The sequence below is a fragment of the Trachinotus anak genome, unplaced genomic scaffold (genome assembly GCF_046630095.1).
Source record: "Trachinotus anak isolate AG129_WGS33_773 ecotype Australia unplaced genomic scaffold, CSIRO_AGI_Tana_v1 ptg000019l, whole genome shotgun sequence".
Lineage (NCBI taxonomy): Eukaryota > Metazoa > Chordata > Actinopteri > Carangiformes > Carangidae > Trachinotus > Trachinotus anak.
The window spans coordinates 20,728,468-20,754,771 of record NW_027273870.1 but is presented as its reverse complement, the minus strand read 5'-3'; the positions used below and the strand labels follow the sequence as shown (position 1 = coordinate 20,754,771).

Below are 26,304 nucleotides of genomic sequence, written 5' to 3'. Positions count from 1 at the left end.
GTATAAGCTGCACACGCAGGTTTGAGAGTGACAATGGTGTGTCATCCCTTTTTTCCTGTGACAATGTGGAAATTTTCATGTTCTAACTTAACTTTTATAAAACTCCCAAATGCACAGTGTACTTTTTCTTACTTCCAAAAAAAGTTATTACTGACAAGTTTGAGGGTTTCACCAGTGATCACATGTGATCGATCAAAGATGGTTACATTGCAGCTCAAAATGAAGATGAAGTTATTTAACAGTGCTTCATAATACAACAATTTTTCTTTGGAATCTCAAACAAGGAGCAACATTTTTACAACAATAATATAACTGAAGTTCAAACTTCTTCAAACTAAAACAAATACTTAAACATTTTAGGAAATATGCTTATTCATTATCTTGCCAAGAGATAGGTAAGAAAACGGACAGCGTTTTATTTTAACCGTTGTCCAAATGAAAAGAGTTGCAGTTTAACTGGGGTTTTGTACTGGACTATTTCTCGGCAAAGTAAATTACTCAAGTCTTGTTGTCACAGTGAGGTTGATGTTTTTGGTTTTAAGTATGTTTTTTTCAGAGCTTTAACTTTGATTGTTGCTTATGTATTCATATAAGTTCATGTAATGGAGAAATTAAGACTGAAGTTTTCTGGGGCTTTAAAGGAAATGAGGTTATGGAAGAATCCCTGGAAATCGTTAGCAGACAAAGAGCTGTTGGTCGTGCAGCTTGGACATCCTGTGTCCAAGGTCAAGTGTTCAGTTTCACTTGTTACAGGTCTAATTTATAAGTGCAAAATATTTACCAGTCATTCCAGGAATACAACTGTCCATTCTTGGACAAAACATCAGGAAAATAAATCTGTCAGTGGTGTTATGGGGATGCTTTTCCCTTTACACCCTGTCAACATATTAGGAATTGTGCACCAAACAAAACGGAGCAAGGGGACAAGCTGATTGTTTCCCAAACTATTCAGGTGAGTTTGTTTTGAAACTGAGCCCTTTATGAGGTCATGGTGTGCATTTGTTGAAAGAGGTGAGTCACTGATAAATGAGGTCAACTGAAACCAATCCAGAAATTTTCCAGGTGCTGTCATTACATTATGAGCTGCAGATCAATTCCTTCCTCCATGTCTCACAAGTTAGCTTCCTGTGTCATTCCTCTTTATCAAAACCATGGGGTTTGTGCTTTCTCCTCTTTGGTTCCTTGACCTGAAGAGGTTCTGGGGTTGTCCTTTCCAAAGGTCATAGGTCAGACAATCCTAATTAAAGGGTTCACAGTGACTGCAGGAGAATAATGTGGCCTCAATGTCAGAGTCAACTGGCTCACATTCTTTGCCTGTCATTGAACAAGTCTCTGCAGAATCAGATGTGTGGCGGCTGCTGTGATGTGAAGCCCAAACCAGGATACATTTCAACAAGACCACTGCACATGACAGAACCTGAAACAAATTAAAAACCATATCTGTGGGAAAAATAGATGGAGACATGAAAAACTGTTCACTGGCTTGTCTTGATGTCACCTTAAAGCAGAGCCTCATTTCTCCCTCACAAACCCAACAGCCAAAGGGAAGCACACATCTAATGATTTTAAGTGACAGGAACAAAGCATGTGTAACACTTTCTGCTATGGCACCTTTTATAAAGGCTTTTATCAGTTGTAATTGAACACTTCATTAGTAAAAAGCTAAAAAGGCAAAGTGTCATGCTGTAGCAGGAAAAAACGATGCACAATTTGGCCAAAGGTTGTTCTAATAATTGTTTATATTGCCCCATAAAGTATTAGTAGATTATTATTTATCATTTATAAACCATTTATTAGGAATTAGTACTGAAGCAATGTAAAAGAAAGTCTTCGCACTTCTACTTTCCCTGATGCCCCAACCTGTCCTTTTATTTGAAGACATGTCGGAGTATGAAAGGCCTTGACCTTCACTATTTACACTTTAGTCATTTTACAACTTCAGTCCATACTTTGGCAGGTGGCCTGCAAAGCATTTATAGGGCTTAGTTTAGCAGTGCATGTTTCACTTTCACACCATGCTGCACGTCTCTCAACAAAGGAAAAAAGGAGGGGGTAGCATAGTTAAAACAATTTGTAGAGAACACAGAAATAGAGTCAGCACTTCAGTCTTATAATGTGGACTCACAGTGGGTTAGTTGTGAACAATCACACCTTTGACATTTTGTGATCTAGTGACCGAGCTGCCTCTGCTCTGTAGTTATTAATGCTCACTAATGCTTTGTTCTTTTTTTGCATTTCACCTTCAGTAAAGAGGAAACAGCTGTCCAATTTGTGTTGAAGTAATGACAACTTACTGCAGTTTAGAAGTTTGTCATGATCACTGGTGAGCAGCAGTTTTGTTTGCGTTGGTGGTTCCCCGGGGACAAGATTAGATACATATTTGTATTATGTGGCACAGAAGGAAGAAATCGCTGCTCTTCTATTGTGACTTCACCCAAAAATATGTGTGTTTACAGCTTTATGAGCCCCGTAACATAACAGCTACATATAGCTTCTTTTGTAAAATAAATCAGGTTGTAAGCCTAGATGTGTATTAACAATGTCTGATTAAGGCATTCCTCATGATTGAAATTCTAGACTTCATAAATCATCTAATCATGCTAACAAGCTCTGTAAGGCTGTACTTAGCTGCAATGATAAATGGCATGCTCATACTGACAGTGTTAACATACTAATGTTTAGAAGGTAATGTTTACCAGCTTCCCCAGTTTAGTTTAGTATGAATTTAGTAGGAATGTGACCAGCTGATGGCACAAGATGAAAAGTCCAAAGGTGGCAGGAGAGGAAGACGCCTCAGTTCACCAGAGCCAGTAGAATACCTCATCCGGGAACAATGAATGTCTGTACCAAATGTTATGGCATCCCACAGTTGTCATGATATTTAAGTCTGGAACAGAGTAATGGACAAAACAATCCCTATAGCCAGCCTTGTCCTCTCCTATTGTCATCTCTAGGCTGGTTTAGACATTCCTGGCCTGGTTTTGTGCAGTTGGCAGGGCTGCTGTGATTGGGAGGCCTGCTGACAGACGGCCATTGATTCACCTGCTGGTATTGCCTCTGGCATTGGCTCCACATTCCTCAGGCAGTGTCAAACTGTCAGAGTCACACCGTGGCTTTATTACATCTCAGTCTCTCATCATTCACACACAGTTTAAAGTGAGCTCAGGTGGAATCTCAGATGATGTTGAATGAAAGTTCCTAAAAATGTTAAATCCTTAGACATGTTGAAACATGAACTATGTTACACCACCAATGATAATAATGAGTACAAGGTAGCAGGTGGCAAAGTAAGTGAACAAGCTAATGTCAATACTGTCTGACCTTAAAGCTTGGTCATTTTATTTGCATGTCTTTGCTGAGCAGGTGGCGCTGGATGCTTGAAGCATAGAAGCTAACTGCAGCTGGCGGGCTAGCCGATAACACACTAGTGCTAGTCAGTCACAGCAGCTCTCCAAGCTGAAGTTGCTGAAGGGAAACAAAAGCTCTATGTGCTAGCAAGCTTCCGAACCAAAGTTCACACATTTCATATAAAAGATGTACCATTTAATCCTGTACTGTCTCAAAAATGTTGCTTTTTTTGGGGAGCAGTGCATATTCTGACGGAGGTGAATTAAACGAAAGTGAATGGTGCAACACACCTTATAAGTTACAACAACTTGACCCACAAATGTCAGCACTGTCATACCGGCTTGCATCAAATTCACAGTGTCATGTTCATGAAAGTTGAGCTTGATGCAAAATATTTGTGTGAATTTACTCTGCCTCCCGAGCAAATTCACTGATTTCGTCAAAATATTTTCCCGTTTTGAATGCAGCTGTGACTGGGCCTCAAACCAATTCAAGTCTGAATTCTAAACTGAATGCTAAATCACACACAAAATCTGTATAATATGGATTTTTACACAGTATTTTCTGCATTACTTGAACATTTCTAAGATTTTATTGCTTGCATATTTTCTTTGAACTAATATTTAGATTATTCACAGCTGAGCCACACATCTGCATCTTGTTTTTTTATGAAAAACATCCCTCTACATTCTAGTGCCTTAACCTTGGAGTAATCAATCAATCCATCAGGTCTGATGCACTTTATCGCTGCAGTTGTTACGACTTCTGTTTTTGTGCACACCCCCTGTCATGTCAACAGCACCAATAAAGACATTCATCACTTTACGAAATAGATCAGTTCAATGACATGGATGTAATTTAGATGTGTTTAGCTTTGCGTTAATGTCCTCTCACACTATCAGCAATGTTACCAGTGAAGATTTAAACTTCCTATCCATGTCTTCAGTCTCCACAAAGAGACTTCATGCTTGTTTCAGATACAAATTAAGTAGAAAACAGACCAAAAAGAGCAAATTTTACCCTCAAAACAGTTGTCACATTGTTTTACCTGAATAGTATTTGTGGATTTTCCATTTGTGAGTGACTGAAAAGGATGAACATCCTTGCAAGGGATTCAGTTGAGAATTTTCCTCCACACTCCTAAATCCCCCCTGGAATGTCCAGTCTTTCAGCGGCTAGGTTTCACTATAGTGGCTAACTGGTCTCCACAGATCCCTATCTATCCCTGTGACTCAGCTCAAGCACAGCCATAAGATCAATGTGAAGTCTCACCTGCAACCTGAGCCCCAGTAGTCACATGACTGGTCTAAAACCAAACTCCTTTATATTGGATGCAGTTCAGATTAACTCAGGTCAAATTTTAGATTGTGGGATTTGTGAGAACAAAACACGTCTTTGACAGAAACGATATGAGTTTGAATGATTGTCAGTAAGTGGGCTCTAAACCGTGTTGAAAGCATCAGCCACTGTCCTCAAGTAATTATTGTAAAAACATCATTAACAGAGCTACATCTTTCTTTAGACAAATGTTTGGATAAATCCAGAGACGAACCCTCCCAGTGCTGTTGTCACTTCACCCTTGGGCTATACAGTGGTTTTTTGCAGCTGCTTAATGGTTAAGCATAAATCACATCAATAGATGTGGAGTGGGATTATGTCAGCTATCCTTTCCCTCAAACAGATGTTTCTCTATAAAGGTCAAAGGTCATGGCAAAGGCCACATAAACTTGGCCAAAGCAGAAGTTACAAGTTACAAAAAGCAGGTGATTGCAGGACACATGACTGTGGGTCAAAATACATTGTCTTATTTGATCTTTTCCTTTTTTTCTTTCTTTCTCTCAGATTGAAGAAAAGACTCATAAACTCAAGTGACCTAAGGACACTTCTCTTCATACTGTGTGAGAAACTTCATTGGCTGTTGCCTTCCTGTTGGAAATTTGTTGTAACACAGCAGCTTTTTCCAAACTAAATGTCAGCTGAGCTTGGCTTTTTACTGATTTTATTGATAGCATAATTTGTATGTATTGAAAAGTGTCATCAAGTGTGTTGACTAAGTGTTAATATTTTTAATATAATTTCACAATAAGGTAGACATAAAAATGGTTTTTAAATTATTATTAATTACCATATTGATGGTGAATACATAATGTAAATATTTGTGTTGTATTGCAATATAAGTGTAAATACAAGAATTGGCAGCCTATAGTCACTTCCACTTCCCCAAGATATCCTCAAATGTAGGCTCACAACCTTTTAACCTAAAACTACTCTTTACACACTTTACATTTTACACAGCACCTTTTTTCACATACCAGTATTTTTGGCATGCAGTATATAACAAAAACATATAATGAAACAAGACAGTACATGACTGTCAGATTTAAATCAGTGTTCTTGTATAAATGAATGATGCAATATTATTTTTGTAGATGCCCTTTTGCTTTTCCGTGCTCTTCCCATTCTGTAGTATTAAAGTTTCTGTTACGCTGAAAAATTGCTGTGATGTGAATGTCATTTCTAACTTTGTTCCACATGTTTTTGGGATTATATACCATTAGAAGACAATTATTTGAGTCAGCAGTTATAGCCGTTTTGATTAATCTTGGCTTCAAAACTAAGGAAATTCCCAAAATTTAACCAACAGGCTGTCATATAATCCTGAACAGCCTGGTGTAGATGCAAAACTTAATATTTCTGCTGACATGAGTAAGATAAGAATCCTATTTATGTCCAACTAAAAAAAGATGGACTGAAGGAAAGGGGAACAATGCCTTTTTAGCTTCTTTGATCTGAAAAAAATATTTATTAGGTCAATTTCTTTACATTTGTTAAGTACACCATACTGTATCTTTTCTGTTCCCCTGCTGACCTCAACAAACTGTTCTTCAGAAAGCTCCTGGCTTGTTCTACTGTAATGCAAACACGAGCTCCAGGTGCAAACACATATAGTTCAAAGTGACAGTGTTAAAAGACAGGAATCCCCCAACACTGTGCTGCACACATTCCTGGGTCAGTAGCCCGGTTTCTCTTTTTGGAACCAGTGTTGTCTAGGAGTAAATGTGTAGTTTCATCATGATTGGTGCAAATTAAACCTTAAACAGGGGCTTGGATGAAGGAAGAATGATGTTTTTGTGATGCGTTATATCAAATATTTCAGTGTGAGTAAGGTAAGTGCTATTTAATAGACAATACAGTTCAATTTACTGCTATGTGGGTTTTGAGAACCAAACTAAAGGAATAGCATATATATATATATATATGTGTGTGTGTGTGTGTATATATATATATATATATATATATATATATATATATATATATATATATATATATATATATATATATATATATATATATATGGCTTCAGAGTCCTGTTTAATTTCATAAGGCTTATAACATTTTCACAATATTTCCATCTACAGTGATGTGTTGCCCAGTGTTTGGGTCTGATCCAGCTGCTATATCCAGCCTGTTTCCATGGGCTTCTGCTCTCCTTTAAAGACAAGTGATAGCACCAGCCTATATCAATCTGCCCACAGGATGCTTTAATCCACCATTAAGCAGATGAAATGCTGCACTGAGCCTGCGGTGCAGCAGTGACGGCAGGAGCGGTTCTAAAATTTGTGCGCGTACCCTCAAACCTGACCACAGTCATGGACACCCTGCCCCAAACCACTCAGTACAGCAGAAAAAAAACCTCTTCCTCCTCGGAACTGGATCCAATCGTCTCAGGTCTCAGTATCCTCTATTTATACGCTGTGTATATTTACAACAGGCCGGATGATTAGGATGCTAGCGAGTAGCGCTAGAGCAAAGAGAATGTAAGGGCAATCTTCTTCGGCTATTCTGAGGAGACAAGGAGTTTATTAGGGGCGAACCATCTCTCTGATGTCAAAGCTTGTTTTCAAAGAATCTGTCAGAGCTACTTTCCTGAATGACTTCACACATTCTACAGTTAAGTAGAGTGAGACTGTGAGACTGAGTAATCACAGTATGCACAGAGCAAACACAACAGGTACACATTGTTAAGTCACACGAAAGCACAAGTACATAAACGTACACAAACACCTCTAATTATGTTCTTGGTTAAAAGTTTGAAATCACTTCAGTGGGATTAGATGTTCATTATTGTTTTGCAATTATATAATGCAAGGAAGTGGAAATTAATAACTCCAAATAACATCTGTGGTTTGATGTCAGCCAAGGACATTTTTTGCATGTCATACCCTTCTTTCTCGTCCAGTGTTTCCATTTTTATCTCCACTGTCACTAACTATTAAAGACAAATTACCTGTGTAGCTAGCTTCATGTTGTTTTTGGGGACCAGCCTATTTTTATCATATATTTTATCATAATGATGAAGGACATCTGTCTCCTGTAACAAAGCATAATGATAAACTTCATCCAGAGAAGATGAGTAACATCTCTATAGTGAAGCACTGACATGATGGTGGATAAACCATGTTTTTGAAAAACTTGTTTTTACTAGACAAGAGAGTTTGTGAACCAGTGTATTTTTGAGTGTGTTCATCTGATTGTGTTTAACTGTATTTGTGTTTTAATGTATTCAGCAGATATTATATTCTCCTCAGTGCACTGGAGTTTCTGTATTCACTGTACAAAATGCAGCAGGAGCAGTGCGTGTGCGTCTGACCAGGAGAGTGACTCTTATGCTTTAGAGTAGACCTTTACCTGTATTTGACCTTCTGCATTGTCTCTAGACACACTGACACACACACATACACACACACACTGACAGTAACACTCACCTACAAATGTTCAGCACAGCTGGACTTAGCTGTTCGTCAGTCACATGAATGGCTGAGATGTTCTCGAGTGATAAGTGTGAAGGACACGCTCAGAATGTGAGGAATGAACACTAAAACTAAAACTTTTGTAGAGGGAAAACATCCATTATCGCTTCTGTCAGCGTGCTACATAGTGGAATGTTATAATGATTTAAGTCTATTATTTCCTGACCTATTTTTGACACCACTAAATCAACTAAATTGTCTTAATTTAGAAATAATATATTTTATATTAGATTTTCTTTTTGTATTAATTTTACACCTAAACTCGGATTACATCACAGATAAGTTAATTTTATATCATACTTTCTAAGTCAGGTATTATTTACTGCCAATGACCCATGATGACAGATATATAGTGTCTGTACAGAATTTCCCAGATGTTGAAAAAAGTTTTGTAACTTTTGATTTGGTTCTGTGCTACATTTCAATTTAATGTAAGGTCAGCATGCTAACATGATCACAGCAACAATGGTGTCATGTTGATGTTTAACAGCTGTTATGTTTTCCATGTCACCCTCATAGCATGTGAGGGTGACATTACATTTCCGACTTAGCGCGAAACACAAAGTACAGCTGAGGCTGATGGGTATAGACGAGACTTAAATAAACCTGTTGATGGCGCTAGAAGAGGATAAACCTTCAAAAACTTGCTACTTAGGGGCTGTGGAAACCAGTTATGAACATAAGTGGTGATGAGTGGTGTAAGTCCAATATTATCTTTAACTTTATCTCCTTTTTTGGTCTGTATCAACTCCTCCGGGTTTTTAGAGCTTTTCTCTAGATATATCTGCCTGTTGTGGCCAAAAACAAGAAACCTCAAGACATGGTGTTAGAATCACCAAAGTCATAAGGATTCATGAATGTTGGTGCAAAATTTCATGGCAAGCCATCATGACACATTATGACAAATGTGTCATGATGGCTTCTTAAGTAAACACAGGTGTTTACTTAAGAACTTTGCATTCTGTTTTATTTAAGGAAAACATGTTTCTGAAGAGCTTAACAACTGTTCTGAGAGGAAAGAAAGGAAATCCCATCTTGTCTCTGGGTGGCTGTTTAGGATAAAGGTATGGGATCTACTTGGGCTTTGTTTTCCATCTATCATGAGGTCATTAGTGTCTGTTGTCATCATGAGCTGCCCCTTAGATGAAGAGTTGATCCTGGGCAGCAGTGCTGGCCTCGACCCAGCGTCTCTCTCCGTTAACCTTAGGTGCTAAGTCAAGTCATGTCTTTAATGTCTAATTAGGACAAAGGCAAACTAATGGATTAATGAATGCTATGACTGCAGCTCCAGAACAGACATATTTAGAGGCTGTTTTACATTAACTTATACAGTACTGTCGCTGGAGAGGCAGTGTCATTTCTCATGTTTCATGGCCCATGAAACAATATCAGAGTTTTCTCTTCAATATGAATACAAACACAAATGATAAATGTCTGAAATCCATGAGTCTTGATATTTTGCAGGACAGGTCTTCACCATGAGAGGAATGTGAGTGAAATCCAAGAATAACAAAGTATTAAAAGACTGCTGTGTTTGTTTCTATAGTTACACCCTGTGGTGTGTGCCCCCTTTTTATTCTTGGTCGGTCAAGTGAGGAGGGCAAGATTTATTTAGAGGATGCAATGAAAAGTGTGATACAGAATGCCTGGATGCAAATGGCATGTCTGCTATTTGGCCCACACTTATGGGAAGGTTGCTGAGAGGTTCACAGTGTTTTCCTAAAAGCATTATCATGTCCAGTAAAGAGGGGAACCCTTTCAGAATAATAACTTAAGTTTAGAGGGGGATTCGCTGATCAGAAGCACTTGTTATCAGTGCTCAACCTAATAAGATTTGTCCTTATAGGTAGCAATGTATCATCACTATGTCATTGACAGTACAGTGTAAAAATGTCAAAAATTCCTAGCATTACAAGAAAAATAATTTGTGAAAATGTTTGCGCAATGTGCACAGATCACTTCATCGTGTGTCAAGCCCAACTCAAAAGATGGTCCATAAAAGGCTACTAGGTATTTTTATCTTAACATGACCTTGTGCACCATACTGAGTACACATTCTCACATTCTCACATTCTCACCAGTATGACTGCTTGATGTCTCCATGCTGTGCTTCAGTATAAAAGTATTTTATTCATACATTTCAAGTCTCCCCGTTAAGATAAAATTTGATGTGTTGTTGGAACTATATTTTACATGTACATTTTTTGAAAAAAACAACATCCTGCATCAAATATCTTAAATTACACACTGACACAATAAGAAAAGGGATATCAACATTGGATACCATGTGTTTTAAGTCCTAGCCAGCGACTAATGTTGGCTTAGCAACTACAGCTTAAAGGGCACTCATTTGACAAAACACTAAGCACATGAGCAGTGTTTTGGCTGTGTTGTTTTTTCTCTGCTTGTTAGAGACCAAACAGTGTCCATCCACCTGTCCTGCCAGCTGATGCCAGGTTATTGTCCCTCACTGTGGGAATAATTGCCACTCCGGTGCCGAGGTGTCCCTCTGACACGACCTCACGCACCCTTACTTGTGAACACAGCACAAAAGCCTTTGGATTTTTTCACACAGTTCATGTTTATTGTCTCATCTTGCTGATGACAATAATTAAGTTTCATTTTTGAATTTTCAGTAACTCCTAGGTTGAGGTAAGAACTCAAATCCATGCTGAGTGTTGCAAATCTACCTAATCTAGATTCTCTTCAATACAAAAACTGAAGAAATCTATCATGATTGAATTACATTTCTGCATTTTACCATTAACTCATAGTAATGATAGATCAGGGGATGCTTTTAAACCACTTGTAAAACTACTTGACCAAAATCATCTTAATACTGATCAAAGTATTAAATATTATCCAGAACAATTGCTGTTTATTGCTTCATTTGTTAAACTTTAATGCACAGGAGCTCAAAGATATCTTTATTAATACATTTACCCATTTGTAGGCCAGTGCCATGCACTCAAACTTCCAAAATTAAATCTTGGTTGTCATACTTTTAAATGTATTTATAAATAATATGAAAACCACTAAAGCATATCCACTTACTAAATCTATATCACAAAGATACAATTTCTCAAATTCGTCAAAAGTTAAATAAAATATGGAGACAGTGAAAAGTTTTTGATTGAGTACAGATTTCACTAAATTAGGTTAAATTAGTTGTTGCACTGACTTTTACTCCCAAATTTTTTTCTGTGAGACAAGGGGCAAAGGGTGGGTGTTGGCTGGGGTAGCACTTTCACAGTCTTGTCCAATGGTCTTTCTTAAATTAGCTATGGGGGCAGGAAGCTCCCCCCCTGTGCTGACAGAAGGAGGAGCCTGCGTCTGTCACTGTCTACTGTTTCATTATTACCTGCACAGCCCTGCAGCATTCACCACACTTGTGTCTCTGTGTGGCCACACAGAAACAGAGAGAGACAGAGGGGACAGAATCAAGGCCCAAACCATCAGAAAGAAGTTTACTTTTTGATGCTTTTTCCCCACTTGGGAGCATAATCTGCCTGCTACTGCTGACTTGTAAAATAAATTGCAAGGCAATTAGCAGTGGACATGGCTGGTTGTCTGCAAAGTTGCCAACTTTGTAAAAAGTGGGCATATTTAAGATGCCTGCTTGTGACATTTTCTCTCAGCTTTTGTTTTGCCTCAATAGGTGCAGAGCCATTTGACCCAGCTCACCTCTATCACCACAGATCTGGACCTAATGAAGACAACATCATCGTTGCTAACAATGGGATCAGGGTCCCCTTTGGGAGGTCTGTGTATCTGGACCCTGTGAATGACCTGGTAATAGAAGTGCAGCCTGGTGACCGCTGCCACATCACAGTTTTGGACAATGACCCACTGGCCCAGAAACCTGGGATGCTGACCCCTAAAAAGTTCCCCTGCTCATTTGGACTGGATGAAGTGAAATACACTCATTTTGGATCTCGGAGCCCCAGCAAAGACCGTGTGAAGCTGCAGCTTCGTTACGACTCCCAGACGGACACAGTTATTATCCCTTTCATGCTGGAAATGGAGGTGGTTTTCCAGCAGCTTGAGATCCTCACCAGGAATATGCCTCTTAATGTAGAAAAGCTCAATGGTGACAGCAACCCTATTGACAAAAAGGCTCTGGAGTTTTCCTTTGAGGATGGTGTCACACAGTGTAAGATCACCACTCTGGTCGGCGCTGGAGGTCTTCCCAGGTATGGCACTCTTTTGAATAACCCCACCAATGGCCAAATGATTGACTGTGATGAGTTTGTGAAACAGGGCATTCGCTACAAGCACACCGCTAAAACAAATTCACCAAACAGAGACTATATTCCAATGATGGTGGAGCTGCAAGATAATGAAGGCAATACTATAATGCAAGAGCATTTCCAAATGATGGTTAGAATCAGAGAGGGTGCAGAGAATACTGCTCCTAAACCCAGCTTTGTAGCAATGATGATGATGGAGGTTGATCAGTTTGTGATGACAGCTATTACAAGCGACATGCTGGCTGCTGAAGATATTGAATCTGACCCAGATGATTTAATCTTCAACATTACTTCACCGCTGAGCCCTCAGCAGGGTTATATCATCAGTACAGATGATCAGAACCTGCCCATCACCTCCTTCTATCAGAGAGACATCAAAGATCTTAAAATAGCCTATAAACCACCCTCAGAGGACTCAGAGGTAGAGAGGATTTTCCAGCTAGAGTTTGAAATTGTAGACACTGATGGTGCTGCGTCTGATGCATTTGCTTTTATGATTGTGGTGAAGCCTATGAATACCTTGGCTCCTGTAGCAACCAAAAATACAGGGCAGTTATTGTTTGAAGGGCAGTCCCGAGCACTCTCCAGCTCCCAGAATTTAGAGATTAGTGACGAGGATAACCTTGAAGATGTGAGAATTACTGTTGTTGATGGCTTAAAGCATGGAGACCTGACCGTTCTTGGAGCTCGCAGGAAATTCTTTACACCTGCTGATCTAGATGCTGGCATTGTAGTGTACCAGCATGATGGCAGCGATACCTATAGTGACAACATTATTTTTAGAATGACTGATGGCAGTAATGAAGTGGAGTTTTTGTTCCCTATCACTATTGCTCCCACCGATGATGAGCCACCTATTATCAATGCTAACACTGGTCTGCTGCTGTTCAAGAATGAAGTAATGCAGATCTCTCCTTTCATCCTGAGTGCAACAGATATTGATTCGGAAGACGCCACAATAAAGTTTATCTTAGAGGCACCCTACTCCGCTGTTGGGGAGCTGCTGCTAAGGCAAGTTGAGCCTCCATCTGACCCATCTCCCTGGAAGTTCAGTGAGACAGATGAGATGTTTGAGCAGGTGGTGACTGAGTGGTTTCAGCAGGATATTCTTGATGGAAAGCTGTTTTATCGCCACATTGGACCCCATAGTACCACCACTGTCATTGATCAGTTTGTGTTCCGGGTCCAAGATGATAATGACCCACCTAATCAATCAGGAGAGCACATGTTCACAATCAAAATCCACCCTGTTGATGACCTTGCCCCAGAGCTTTGCCCAGGCACCACCCTTCACATGACAGTCCAAGAGTATGAGCTGACACACTTCAAGAAGAAATTCTTGTGTTATACTGATTTAGATTCAGATGACAGGGACCTCAAGTATACCATCACTAAGTCCCCAACTGACACAGATGAGAACAATCCAGTCCCCTTAGGGGAAATTGTACTGACTGACAGCCCTGACACTGTAATTATAGAGTTCACACAGGCCCAGGTTAATCACCACAAAGTAGCTTACAAGCCTCCAGACCAGGAGCTGGGCATCACTCCAAAAGTGGCTCAGTTCACATTCATTGTGGAAGACACAGCTGGTAACACAGCAGAGGGACTATTTACCATTTTCCTACAGCCAGTTGACAACAAGCCTCCACTCATTACCAACACAGGTTTCACTGTTCTGGAAAGAAGCACATATATCATTACTAGGAAGGAGCTACATGCCACTGACACAGATACAGATGATGAAAATATCATCTTTACTGTGGCCCAGATTCCTCGGTATGGGTATCTGCAGTACTTGGGGATCGATATGTCAAACGGTGAAACATTTGTGCTTGAGGACATTGCGAATGGGCGCCTAAGTTACATACATGGTGGAGAAGAATCCCTCATTGATGTTATCAAGATTGATGTCAGTGATGGTTTCCATGATGTACCCATCACCATCAAAATCACCATTGAGCCCGTCGATGATGAGATCCCCACAATTATGCTCCCAGCTGGTCTGCTCGGAGCCTCCATCGATGTTCTGGAGAATGGAGCAACAGAGATTACAAGCAATGTCATTCAGGGCCGTGATGAAGACACAGATGACCTCATGCTCACTTTTATTGTTGAAGAACCTCCAAGGCTGGGTGAAATCCTGGTTAATGGTGCTCCCGCTGAGAGATTCACCCAGGAGGACATCATTAACGGGGTGGTGGTGTATGCCCATACATCTGGCGAAATTGGACCGTTCAGAAAACACGACTCCTTTAACCTTACTCTATCTGATTTGTCAGAACAGTGGGTCGTTGGTGGCAATAAGGTGCAGGGTGTGACTGTCCATGTCACCATCCTTCCTGTTGACAGCATTCCACCTATAGTGAGCGTTGGAGAACAGTTTGTTGTTGTGGAAGGGGAGAAAAATGTCATTACTCTGGACCACATCCAAGCTGAAGATATTGACACAGACAATGACGATATCCTGTGTACCATCATCGTCCAACCAACGTCTGGTTATGTGGAAAACATCTCCCCAGCCTCAGGCTCTGAGAAATCCAGGGCAGGGACAGCCATCACTGCCTTTAGCATTAAAGATGTTGCCCATGGTCATATTTACTACGTTCAAAGCATCCACAAAGGTGTTGAACCAGTGGAAGATCGTTACACCTTCCGTTGTTCAGATGGTATTAACTTCTCTGAACGCCATTTCTTCCCTATAGTCATCATTCCAGCCAATGATGAGAAGCCTGAAATTTTTGTTCGGGAGTTTGTGGTAATGGAGGGCATGAGTCTGGTAATTGATACACCAATTCTGAATGCAGCTGATGCTGACATCCCTGGGGATGATCTGCACTTTGAGATTATCAAAAACCCCAAGCATGGTACAATAGTTCAGCAGCTCAGCACTGGTACAGTTCCTGTGGATAAATTCAACTTGGAGCAAATAAAAGAGGCGTCCAACATTGTCTATGAGCACGATGACTCAGAGACCAAAGAAGACAGCTTTGAAGTCAGACTCTCAGATGGAAAACATAAAGTGGAAAAAACAGTGCTTATCATGGTTATTCCCGTTGATGATGAGACGCCAAGGATGGCTATAAACGATGGTCTTGATGTGGAGATTGGAGAGACAAAAGTCATCAGCAACAGGGTTTTAAAGGCCACAGATCTTGACTCTGAGGACAAAGACCTAACATATATTGTGCGGTATGGCCCTGGCCAAGGCTACCTCCAACGAATCAGCAAATTTGGTGATGTTTTAGGCAACATCACTCTGGGGATGAACTTCACGCAGGATGAAATCGACAGACAGCTCATTCAATATGTACACACAGGCCAGGAGGGAATCCGTGACCTGCTGAAATTTGATGTCACAGATGGTATTAATCCCCTTATTGACCGTTACTTTTACATCAACATTGGAAGCATTGACATGGTCTTCCCAGATGTTATAAACAAAGGTGTGACTCTCAAGGAAGGAGGGAAAGTTACTCTCACCACTGACCTCCTCAGCACCACAGACATCAACAGTCCTGATGAATATCTCAGCTTTAGCATCACAAGAGCACCAAGCAGAGGCCACTTGGAGAGCACTGACCACCCAGGTGTTCCCATTTCCACATTCACACAACTGCAGCTTGCTGGCAACAAGATCTACTATATCCACACCTCTGATGATGAGATGAAAATGGACAGCTTTGAGTTTGAGGTAACAGATGGTTACAATCCTGTCTTCAGAACCTTCAGAGTGTCCATCACTGATGTAGATAATAAAAAGCCTGTCCTGACTATAAACAAGCTGGTTGTGGAAGAGGGAGAAACCAAGCTCATCACACCATTTGAACTTACAGCTGAGGATCGGGACACCCCAGACAACCTGTTGCGCTTCATAGTCACCCAGGTACCTGTGCACGGGCAACTGCTTTTCAATAACACCCAACCAATCTCAACCTTCACCAAACAGGACCTGAATGAGAACCTTATCAGCTATAAGCATGATGGCACTGAGACCAATGAAGACAGCTTCTCCTTCACTGTCACTGATGGCACACATACAGATTTTTATGTCTTTCCTGACACTGTGTATGAGACACGCAAACCCCAGATGATGACCATTCACATCAACACAGTGGACAATGGTGTGCCCCAGATTGTGGTCAATAAGGCTGCAGCCTCACTGAAGGTCCTCCAAACAGGCCACCTGGGCTTTGTGATCACCAGCAAGGCCCTTCGATCAGAGGATCGCGACAGTCCACATAAGGCCTTGAAATACATTGTGTCTGAGGCTCCTCTGCATGGCTTCATCATGAACACTGCCCTGGGCAATGACAGCATCAAAACCTTCACACAAGGTAAGCTGATATAACACAATTAAATTTTCAACAGTTTTTAACATTGTAGTTAAAAACTTTTAACAGTTTTTAACATTAAATGAAATTACTGTGTGTTATATGAAGAAATTTGTTCAATTATTACCACTACAGAGCATTTTAGCACTTCTCTGCTCATTTTTTGGTTTTATGGCCCACAACCTTACTGGTTCAGTTCACTATTATCCAACCCAACAGTAGAAGGTAGAAGAAAAAGCTCTTGTAAACTCACTAGCAACAGCTAGCAGGTAAGCACAGTGGAGCATTTAGTTAAAGAGCCAGATATTCTTCTCATAAGTTGGTGGGAACCAAAACAGAGCCAAATGGAATTTCTCAGCTGGCAAGAAGCATGACTCCAGATAAATACTAATGTTGCTCTGTATTTACTTGATGTGTGAATAGGGAATGTTTGCTAACATGGTAGCCATATCAGCTTTATTAGGTGATAATGTCAGTGTTGTGTTTGCAGCAAGTAGACAAAAGAATCATATAATACTACTTAAAGATCATTATCATGCAACACTGACATGAAGGAAGATTTTTCTGCCATAATAGAAAATTATGAATTTAATGATGAACAAAATAAGGTCTTTCTTATTGGTAGCAATGATGAAAAATATGTGACAAATAATGATTAGTTCTTGATGTATATAATTAAGAAGTTAAGATACTTAATTAAGATTCCATGTGTACATAATGAAATAATAATTTACTGTATAATTATACTAAAACACTAATAATAGTGATACTAATATGGTTGCATCTAATATAATCATCATCATGATATTAACTGTAGATAATATTTCTGTAATAGAGTTAAGATATTTGTAAAAGTATATTACTGATAAACTGTTAGACTTTGCCTAAAACATGCTGAGTGCATGCTGAATGCTTTGTATCACATGTCCTGTGTGGCCCATATTACTTTGCAGCCTCAGGGCTTTAACTAAAACCTTGTTAAAGTAGCTTAGTCGTCACAGTTATCTTACCAAACGTTTTCAGCTACCACTCAATCTCTCTATATTTGTCATACCAACAGCTGATATCAATGACATGAAGATCTGTTACGTGCTGTTGGATGGGAGCAACGCCACAAGTGATATCTTCTACTTCACAGTTGAAGACAACGGTAGGAACCCTTTCAAATTTCATACTTGTGTGCACTGACACCAAACTGGGACCATTACCAAGGAATCATTTGCCCAAAGGCTTTCCTCAGACTTTATCTGTCTTTTTTAATGGCTTCTTAAAATTGAAACTTCCTGCTCTCTGTCAATCACCCAAGTGTTTGCATCACAAAGACTTAAGGCAGTTGGCCATGACTGACACCCAGTATAGAACCGCCAACTCTTTTCACCCCACTGGAAAGGGTAGCAGGTTTAAAGGAAAGAGGTCAAATAAGACTTAAGCCAAAGACTGACTGTTAGTTGGTAAAGGTGAAAGAGATGGGACTACTGCATGCTCTAAACTTTATTGTTAAAGAACAATAGGACCCATTCCCTCGGGGTGCTTCTCAGAGCTTTCAACTATCCCCTTTCATTATCCATTTGAAGTGACACTGTGAAATGTGTAAAGGTTTGCATGATAAGAGATTCAGTCTCAGAAAAAACAAAACAAGAAAAAAAACATGTTTTGGTTTGGCTGCGTAAATAAAAATATGACAATCTGGTGGTCTCCTCATTTTAAAATATCTGTGAACATGTTCTTATCCTGTTTATCTCAAAGAATTCTATTAAATGAACCAGATTGGCATGGCACAGACATGACGATAAGTTACAGTATAATGTATAAGCTCTGCAGCTTGTCGCCTCTGACTCGTCTGACCCTTCCATAGATTCACTTGAACAGTACGACAAATATAGCAAATGTAAAGCAATAAAATGCAACAGGTGTCCTTTGCTCTTTTAGCACCAGCTATGAAATACCAAATAAGATGTGGAAATGCAATCAATGGAAGAGGGAAAGTTTAGTCTATAATTATGCTGGATTGAGGGTCATGTTGAAGCTAATACCACCATTACCATCAGGGCCATTGAGAAGGCAGGACCAGGAAGATGTGAGCTTTTACCAAATTACTGTGTTTTGTCAGTAAAGTGAAGCCACATATTAGCCTCAACTGAACACCTACAAATTAACTCTTTCCCTAGACTGTAAGTGAAGCAGGTGATAATTTATTTTTAATGGGGGTCAGCAGCACTGACATTGCTTTTATAGAGGCTATTATTAATCTACGATGTCCACCAGTGTTGTTATTAATATTTCCTTACCTTACATTTGTGACCTATTAATCTGTCTTACGCAAAGCTGGTTGGCATTCCTGTCTCTAAGTGGAGGTTTGACCACAGGAAGGGAACAAGGGCTTCAATTAGCTCATCAGTCCTTTTTCTGTTTGTATTCTCACTTTGTTTGAGCTTCAAGCCAACTCAGCTGAACCAGGTGCAGTGGGGCGGGTTGGGACACAAAACAAAACCATGTTTCTGCATGACCACGGTTCACGTGTTAAGGGCACAGACAAGACCTTCAGCTCACACACCAGTGTACAGTACATGCAATTAATAGCATCTGCATATGTCATTCCACATAATAGATAAGCTTGTTATACACTCAGCATCACATATAGGCTATACATAGGCACACACACACACATACACACACACACACACACACACACACACATGCACACACACACACACACACACACACCCAAACATCCGGAAAGCAGATCAAATAGCAGATAAAAGTGGGATGAGCCAACCGCTGAATCACTAATGTGAGGTGTTGAAGAGGTGACTGCTGGGGGTGCATGGAATTATCCTGAACGTGTCGGGGCACGCAGGTGGGGAGCATGTTGAGGGTCAGTCTATCTGCTTATACTTCTAAGTAGGTGAGCTGTTTGTGTGGCGACCAAATCTCTGGGTCAGTAATGATGTGCTCTCAATTGTGCTTAAATTTGCCTCCGTTAGCATACTGTCTTTAGTTTAAAAATGTGAATTCACTGAACAGTGAATAGTGAAAAACATAAAATAGAACTATTTGCTCCAACACCCGTAAAAAGTGAATAGAATTCACAATTTTAAAGTGTGAAATGAATAGAAACAGTTTCTCATTCTTTGGCAGTTTCTCTTTTGCTAAGGATCTTTTTGGAGACTTGTTAAACACAGCTTGAGTGTGATCTCACATCAGGGCATACACCTCAGATGCACTGATATGGGCAGCTGCCTAAGGGTCTTAGCAGCTTTTAAAAGGTACCTGCCACTACATGTACTGCACTGATGCTTCTTTACAAGTGGGTCAATAACACACACACACACACACAAGTACACTAATCATTAACATATCCCCATGGAGTAGTGTAGCAGTGTGGCATAACTGATAAGTCTTGTAGGCTCACATGTTGTCAGCATGCATGTGTGTAACTGCAGATACAGGACACTGAGATCTTAATCAGAGACTTTAAGGTGCCAAGTGTGAGGTAGGAACAGCTTGTGTGTGGCCAGGCACAGCTGAAGTGTGGCTGTTGTAATTGTGTAACAAGTGTGTCTCTGCGAGAGGTCAAGAGTGGACATTTAGTTTCATGTCGGGAGTCTCAGTGTGGACCTGCTGGTCAGTGGTTAAATACCAAACTCTGCGAACACATCAATCTTTTAAAGTTCTCACCTCTCTGCAGAAATGTGTCAGACATGCATAAATCCTTCAAAGCAGAAATACACAAACAGAATGACCAGATATAGGATGACAAGTAGACAAAAAAAAAAAAAAACCCAAATTGAAGGAACCTGAGGAAACTGTAGTTGAGAAGAAATGAATTAAGTCAAACTAATTAGGTAATCTCAGTCTGGAAAGTATGAGTGCATCTAAACTGCTAAAAGCCAAAATTTATAATGTTGTTATACATGTTATTCATTTACATAACATCCAACAGGCATGGTTATCTACTTTATTAGCTTATGAATTCTTGCAAAATAGTAGAATAACAAATTTAAACCTCTTGTAATGATGTGGCAGTGACCTCAAAAACAAACTGTAGTTCAACCAGGGTCATTCTTGCAGTCTGCTGGGAATTTCTATGGGAAAAGCAATAACCTGTGTGCAAGTGACCAGGTCAGAAACTCCCTACAGCCATTCAAAGTGTGGGACACTGAGGCAATAAATACTTGTTTTTACAAGTGGATACACAGCTTGCATATATCCTTGTCCATCAGGCATGGGCCCAGTGAGCCACAGGCTAAGAGAAGAAACCCTTACTTACTTACTTATTTTCAGACGTGTTGGGACATCTGTAGGTTTATGTTCGCTTCTAAATCTCAGGACTGGTGCAATATGTATGTGTCAGATCTTTAGACTTTGGAGTGAATTGGTCTACAGAAACTTTGCCTATTCTTGCCAGTTTTAGGTTCAAGGTAGTCTAAGATTTCATAGCAACACTCATCAAACTCTCCTGATAAAGAAATTAGAAGAAAAAGAGAACAGACCCACTGCATTCAGATAAGTTGAACCAGTCTCTTTTTCCAATAGCAACAATATAATCTTGCAGCTCTGGAGAGGGATCATAGACCCCAGTGGGTTGAGTGTTATGTGATCATTCAGAGCCGTGAGAGGAATGCACTTCCTTGGAGACTCCAGACTCCAGGGCCACAGACAGAGCAGAGCCTGGAAGTGCAGTGGTATCCCGAGCAGACAGGTGTGTACGTGAGAAGGAAGGCTAAAGGGGGATCCCCTTTCAAAGCCGTCCGTCACCCCACTCCCAGCTCTGCAGAAATCCAACCCATTCTCAGATAGCCAGATAACCCGCAGACTTCCACTGTGGAGGTACCTGCTTTAATACCAATAAAGAGAAAATGAACGAAAAGGAGATGCAAAATGTGAGTACGCTTCTGTGTACCAAAGTTTGACTTTGGTCACTTTTCTTCAGTACAGTGGATGTATTCTGCTGCACAGTTGGACTGCATGCTGATTGACAGAGCCATGTTACACCCCTGCTTCCTAACTGTGTTTTGGGATCTTACATGTCACCCGTGTCAACAGTCACCAGGAGATTTACTGGCTAATGGTGCCACAGTCAGGGTCCCCTGTGACTAGAGGAAGCTGAAGCCTCTCAGTCCCCCTCCACCACACCCCACTCTCTGTTCTCAATCTCCTTCCTTCCCTTCCTCTATGACCCCTTCGGGTATCGCTATTCTTTTTCCTTGGTGTGTTCATCTCTTTACCTCGTCTCAATTTCTTTCCCTTCTCCTTCCTTTCAGGTTTTTCTCTTATCCCTTTCAGGGAACCTTGGTATCACCCCATTCCCTGTCTTTCTGTTTCAGTGCTTTTTCTTCAGGCTTGATTTATGGTGGTTTGAGGGCTGCTGGGATGGGGAGTTATGATGTATGGCAGCAGCAGTTATTCTTATCTGCTCTCATATGGCAAAGCCGTTGCTGCCCTAAGCCAAGCTGTCATTGGGTTACTCGTACTGCTTTCCTTCTTTTTAGCCACACTCACAGTGTGGCTGTACCAATGGCAATGTTGTTCTGTTGGTCGGTTCACCTCTTTGGTCCACATTGAAATATCTACACAGCTTTTGAATGGATTGCCATTAGAGCTGATAAAAAAATGGGGATGTATCCTCCTGATTTTAGTGACCTTAACTTTTACTATAGCACCACCATGAGGCTGTCATTTGTGGTTTAGCATGCTAACAGGATTAGCTACGTTAGTGATCATCATAAACATTATACCAGCTAAACATCAGCATGTTAACATTGTCAATGTCAAGTCAAATTTTATTTATATTATGCCAAATCATAACAGAAGTTCAAAGCGATCTGTTTATAGACTCTCCACCCTGGGGTGCTACATGACTTGACATCTGGACATTGTCTGTCAGAATCCCCAGTCTTTCTTTCCTCTCATCCTCATTCATCATTCTACACATAATAGTTTGGTAAAAGGCAAAGATTCTCAGTATCACATTTCTCCAGTGTTGCAAGTGCGTTACTTTGCCAAGTGTGGCAAGCAAGGGTCGAGGGGGATGTGGTTCTCCGGCCTTGTCAAATTATGATTTGCAACATCCTCCAGAGATCACTTCGCTTTCCGTAACCATAGCAGCAATCTAGCCACTGTAATGTGTCGATTTACAGCACATGCTGCCACTGTCCGGAAGGAATGATTACAGTTATTAATACATTTAATCATGCAGCATTCCTAACATATGAATTCCTCGGATCACAGAGAGGAAGCTAAGCTAAGCTCTCACTATTTGAAAAATCTTTTTTACTTAAACCTATTGAAATATACAAGAATCAAAATAAAGATGAACTTTTGACGTGTTCATGATTTAATAGAACATACTTTAAGAAATGCTCTGATATTTGAATACCAAGCATAGCTGACTGGAACCTCCTCAGTATTTATACCAACAGGATGATTAATGAGGAAATGCAATAATGGCTTGTCACTTGATGAGGATATTCTTAGAAGGTTGCTCTTCCTTGCATCATGTTGGTGAACGTCAGACCTCCATATTGACCTTCCTTTCCAATGATATCTCCGGCCTGACCCACTATCCCACTGCAGCTATGTATGGCGCATACAGCATGGCTGTGTAAATATGAGCTGATGAAGAATGTGCTGTCCAAGGACGCCAGTGCAGGGACAATCTGAGGCTGTAATATCATGTATATGTTTTGATGTTGCTTTGCTGACACAGGATATTGGATACTTTATATTCTACCGAGAGAACTCTTTCGCCGAGTCATTCTGCCATGCTGTATCCTCATCAAAATAATTTCATACTTTTCACAGCTTTTCTGATACTGATGACTTTTAGCTAAATTCTGCATCTTAAGAACCAACATGAGCCATTTTGTAGGAAGCTATGTGACGTTCTGCACCGAAATAATTCTAGCAGCTTTTAGTGAGGGATTGGAGAGGATCCAAATAGTCTCACTGAGGTCCTAAAACAGAAAAATGTTGTCACCCTTCCTTAATATTCCTTACCTGCCTGTGTCAGTGATAAGCATCAATCACACTGAAGCTAATATATTAAAAAGCTGCTAACAGGGACATTTCGAAATGTGAGCGGCCAATAAACTTTTCATCCCAGCAGAAATTATGATGATTGTCAGTTTGAAAAGCTAATGGAAATGTGAGCTGAGCCAGGCAGCTACTGTGTGTATTGGATTTGATGGCCAGTCTAATATAGTATGCATGTCATAAAAATCAATCATGTTTAAATTCATGTTGGAGCAGCTATTTGGACTTCTATGTTTGCTGCTATTTTTCTCCCAGGTCTTTAATTTGACATTTTCTGTTCTGGGCAAAGTGAAACCATTTTCATCTCTTTTGCCTCTGAAGTACTATATCTGTGTGACCCTGGGAAGTCTAATATCTTGATTATTTCTTGATTCGTGGAAACTCATGCCAACTTCAGCCTCAGTGTCTGACAGTATGTACAATAGAAGTCAGAGAAAGGGAGATTCCCCAGTCTTACACTGGTGTGAACAATGTAGAGGCAGGCAGGGATGCATGCTGTGGTGGTAGATCTGGCCCACCCAGACTGTGGCCTGCTGTCCCTCTCAGTTGTTCATCCCCTGAGCGAACAAAGCCGACACAGGGAGGAAGGGGAACTCGGAGGGGGAGGAGGAGGTGTGGAGTACAGCTGTCACTCTGCTCCACATAATATGGGAGTCTGGTGGGAAGGAAGGTTTTGCAGAACAAAGACAGACAGACAGATGGACAAAGACAGAGAGAGATCTTTGCTTTGATGCTCTTGAGCCCAGCCAGCAAATTGTTTCACTTGTTTTTCCTCTCTCCAAGGTTATGTTATTATGTGACTTTGTATCACTCAACACTGAATGAGAATGAGCGCTATGAAAGAGATATGAAAAAGAGATGTGACACTGGCACTTTGAACAGTACTGACGGAAGTAATGCTGGACAGCATTTTGCTTGTACAGCAAAAGAAAAGCACCTGTTGACCACACAGTGTCATAAACCCACTGAATGGGCCAAGGAAAATGGCAGATGTCACTAATTTACATCTCCTCAGTCCTTTTGACTAGACGTGGTGTGAATATTTCAAGGTTATAACAAACAATTCTTGACACAAGAGGAGCAAACTATCCAACAAAATAAAAAAAGAGCTTAAAAAAAAGAGCCCTTACGTCATTTCACATATGTCATGTTACACTTGTACCTCCCGGTCACACGTACATATCAGGTAGCACTGTGACAGACATGGAAAGGTAACACATTTCATCAGCTCTTTTTTCCCATCAGTCACTACTAAACTTGTCTGTTTTAACCATTTCTCCATTCAGGAACTCAACACCCAACTACTGTTTAGTAGAAGAATATTCATGAGTCAGTTTGGCCAATGCCTCTTTATTATTTTTTTATTCTTGATTCTTCTTTATCAATTAAAATATTGCTATAGCACTAGCATGTTTACTTCAACAAGTGAAATAGATGACTGCTGCAAAATTCAATTTATCAGCAGTTTTTAAATACAATAAAAATACCTTGTTTTTGTACTACAGGTGTCTCTTATTCAGCCTGAAATACCAGTGGTGTAGCTGTGTTCTGGTCTCATTCATTGTTTTACTCCTTGTAGCAATGCAGAAACCCAAAACTGCCTGATTGCTCAATGTCAAAACAGAGGCAGCTTTTTGTCCTGGCCGTGTTCATTTGATAATCCTCTATGATAGCCACTGAGTAAGCTTTTCATATCAGCTCCAAGTAGGGCTGGCTGCCAGGACACACACAGAAACAATCTGATAATTGAGGCCTGTCAAGCGCCTTCCTATTTTGTAACTGTACATCAGGTAGCAATGAGGGTGTTTTTCTCATGGAGACGAGAACTTGACTCCTTCTTGAGGAACTCTGTAGTTTCTGTACAGAATACGACACAGGCGTATGTTGACTAAACAAATTTTATGCATGTACTCTTTAAACACTTGAAGGATTTGCGGCGAGCAAAAACAGACATGATACATGTTTCCCGTATTTTTAGCTATGACTATCGGAAACCTGAGCATGAAACACAGTCGAGGGTGGCTGTGCCCACTGGGCTCTGCTGCTGTATGTCGCCTCTCCTTAACCAGTGCTGGCTTAACCAAGGGAGTATTTGCATTCATGTGTCTGTCTGTGTGTGGTAGATGGACAGAAGGGACAGAATAGGCAGAATAAGAGGCACTCCCATTATTTGAGCTTCAGTCTGTCTGTGAGGAGAGATGGAAAGGGCCTTCATGTTTACTGTCTCATCACCATATTTTCCAGGTAATTTACTCCAGCAGAGACATGATCCAATGTTATCATTATTCCAGAAAAAACACTTATGATTATCAGCTCCATCTGAACACGCTTCTGCCTTTCGGTGAGTGTGGTTTGTCCATGTTGAGACACAGGCTGGTTTGGCTTCAGTGTTGACATGTGGGTTTAAGGAAGTGGCCCCTCTCCCCGTCCTGAATACCCACACTCAACCCCCCAGTGTTTTCATTCTCCTCACTCACATAGCATAAAGACCTCAGCCTCTTTCTTCCTCACTGAGGCAAAACTGAG

The 26,304-nt window shown here is 40.4% G+C and overlaps 2 protein-coding genes across 3 annotated transcripts in view; both read left to right on the top strand.

Annotated features, from left to right (window-relative positions):
• LOC139635965 (uncharacterized) overlaps positions 1-5,842 on the top strand; it is a 57,267-nt gene extending 51,425 nt beyond the window's left edge. The window contains exon 10 of one of the 2 annotated variants that reach the window (XM_071503579.1): positions 5,191-5,842. The gene's annotated coding sequence lies outside the window, so the exon portion shown is untranslated. The remainder of the gene's footprint in view (positions 1-5,190) is intronic. The other variant, XM_071503578.1, reaches the window with a different exon arrangement.
• A 5,758-nt stretch (positions 5,843-11,600) lies between these two features.
• Positions 11,601-26,304, top strand: part of frem3 (Fras1 related extracellular matrix 3) — a 29,887-nt gene continuing 15,183 nt past the window's right edge. Inside the window, exons 1-2 of the mRNA XM_071504510.1 lie at positions 11,601-16,746; positions 17,804-17,893. Coding sequence (XP_071360611.1) covers positions 11,718-16,746; positions 17,804-17,893 — 5,119 coding nt within the window. The 5' untranslated portion in view covers positions 11,601-11,717. The remainder of the gene's footprint in view (positions 16,747-17,803; positions 17,894-26,304) is intronic.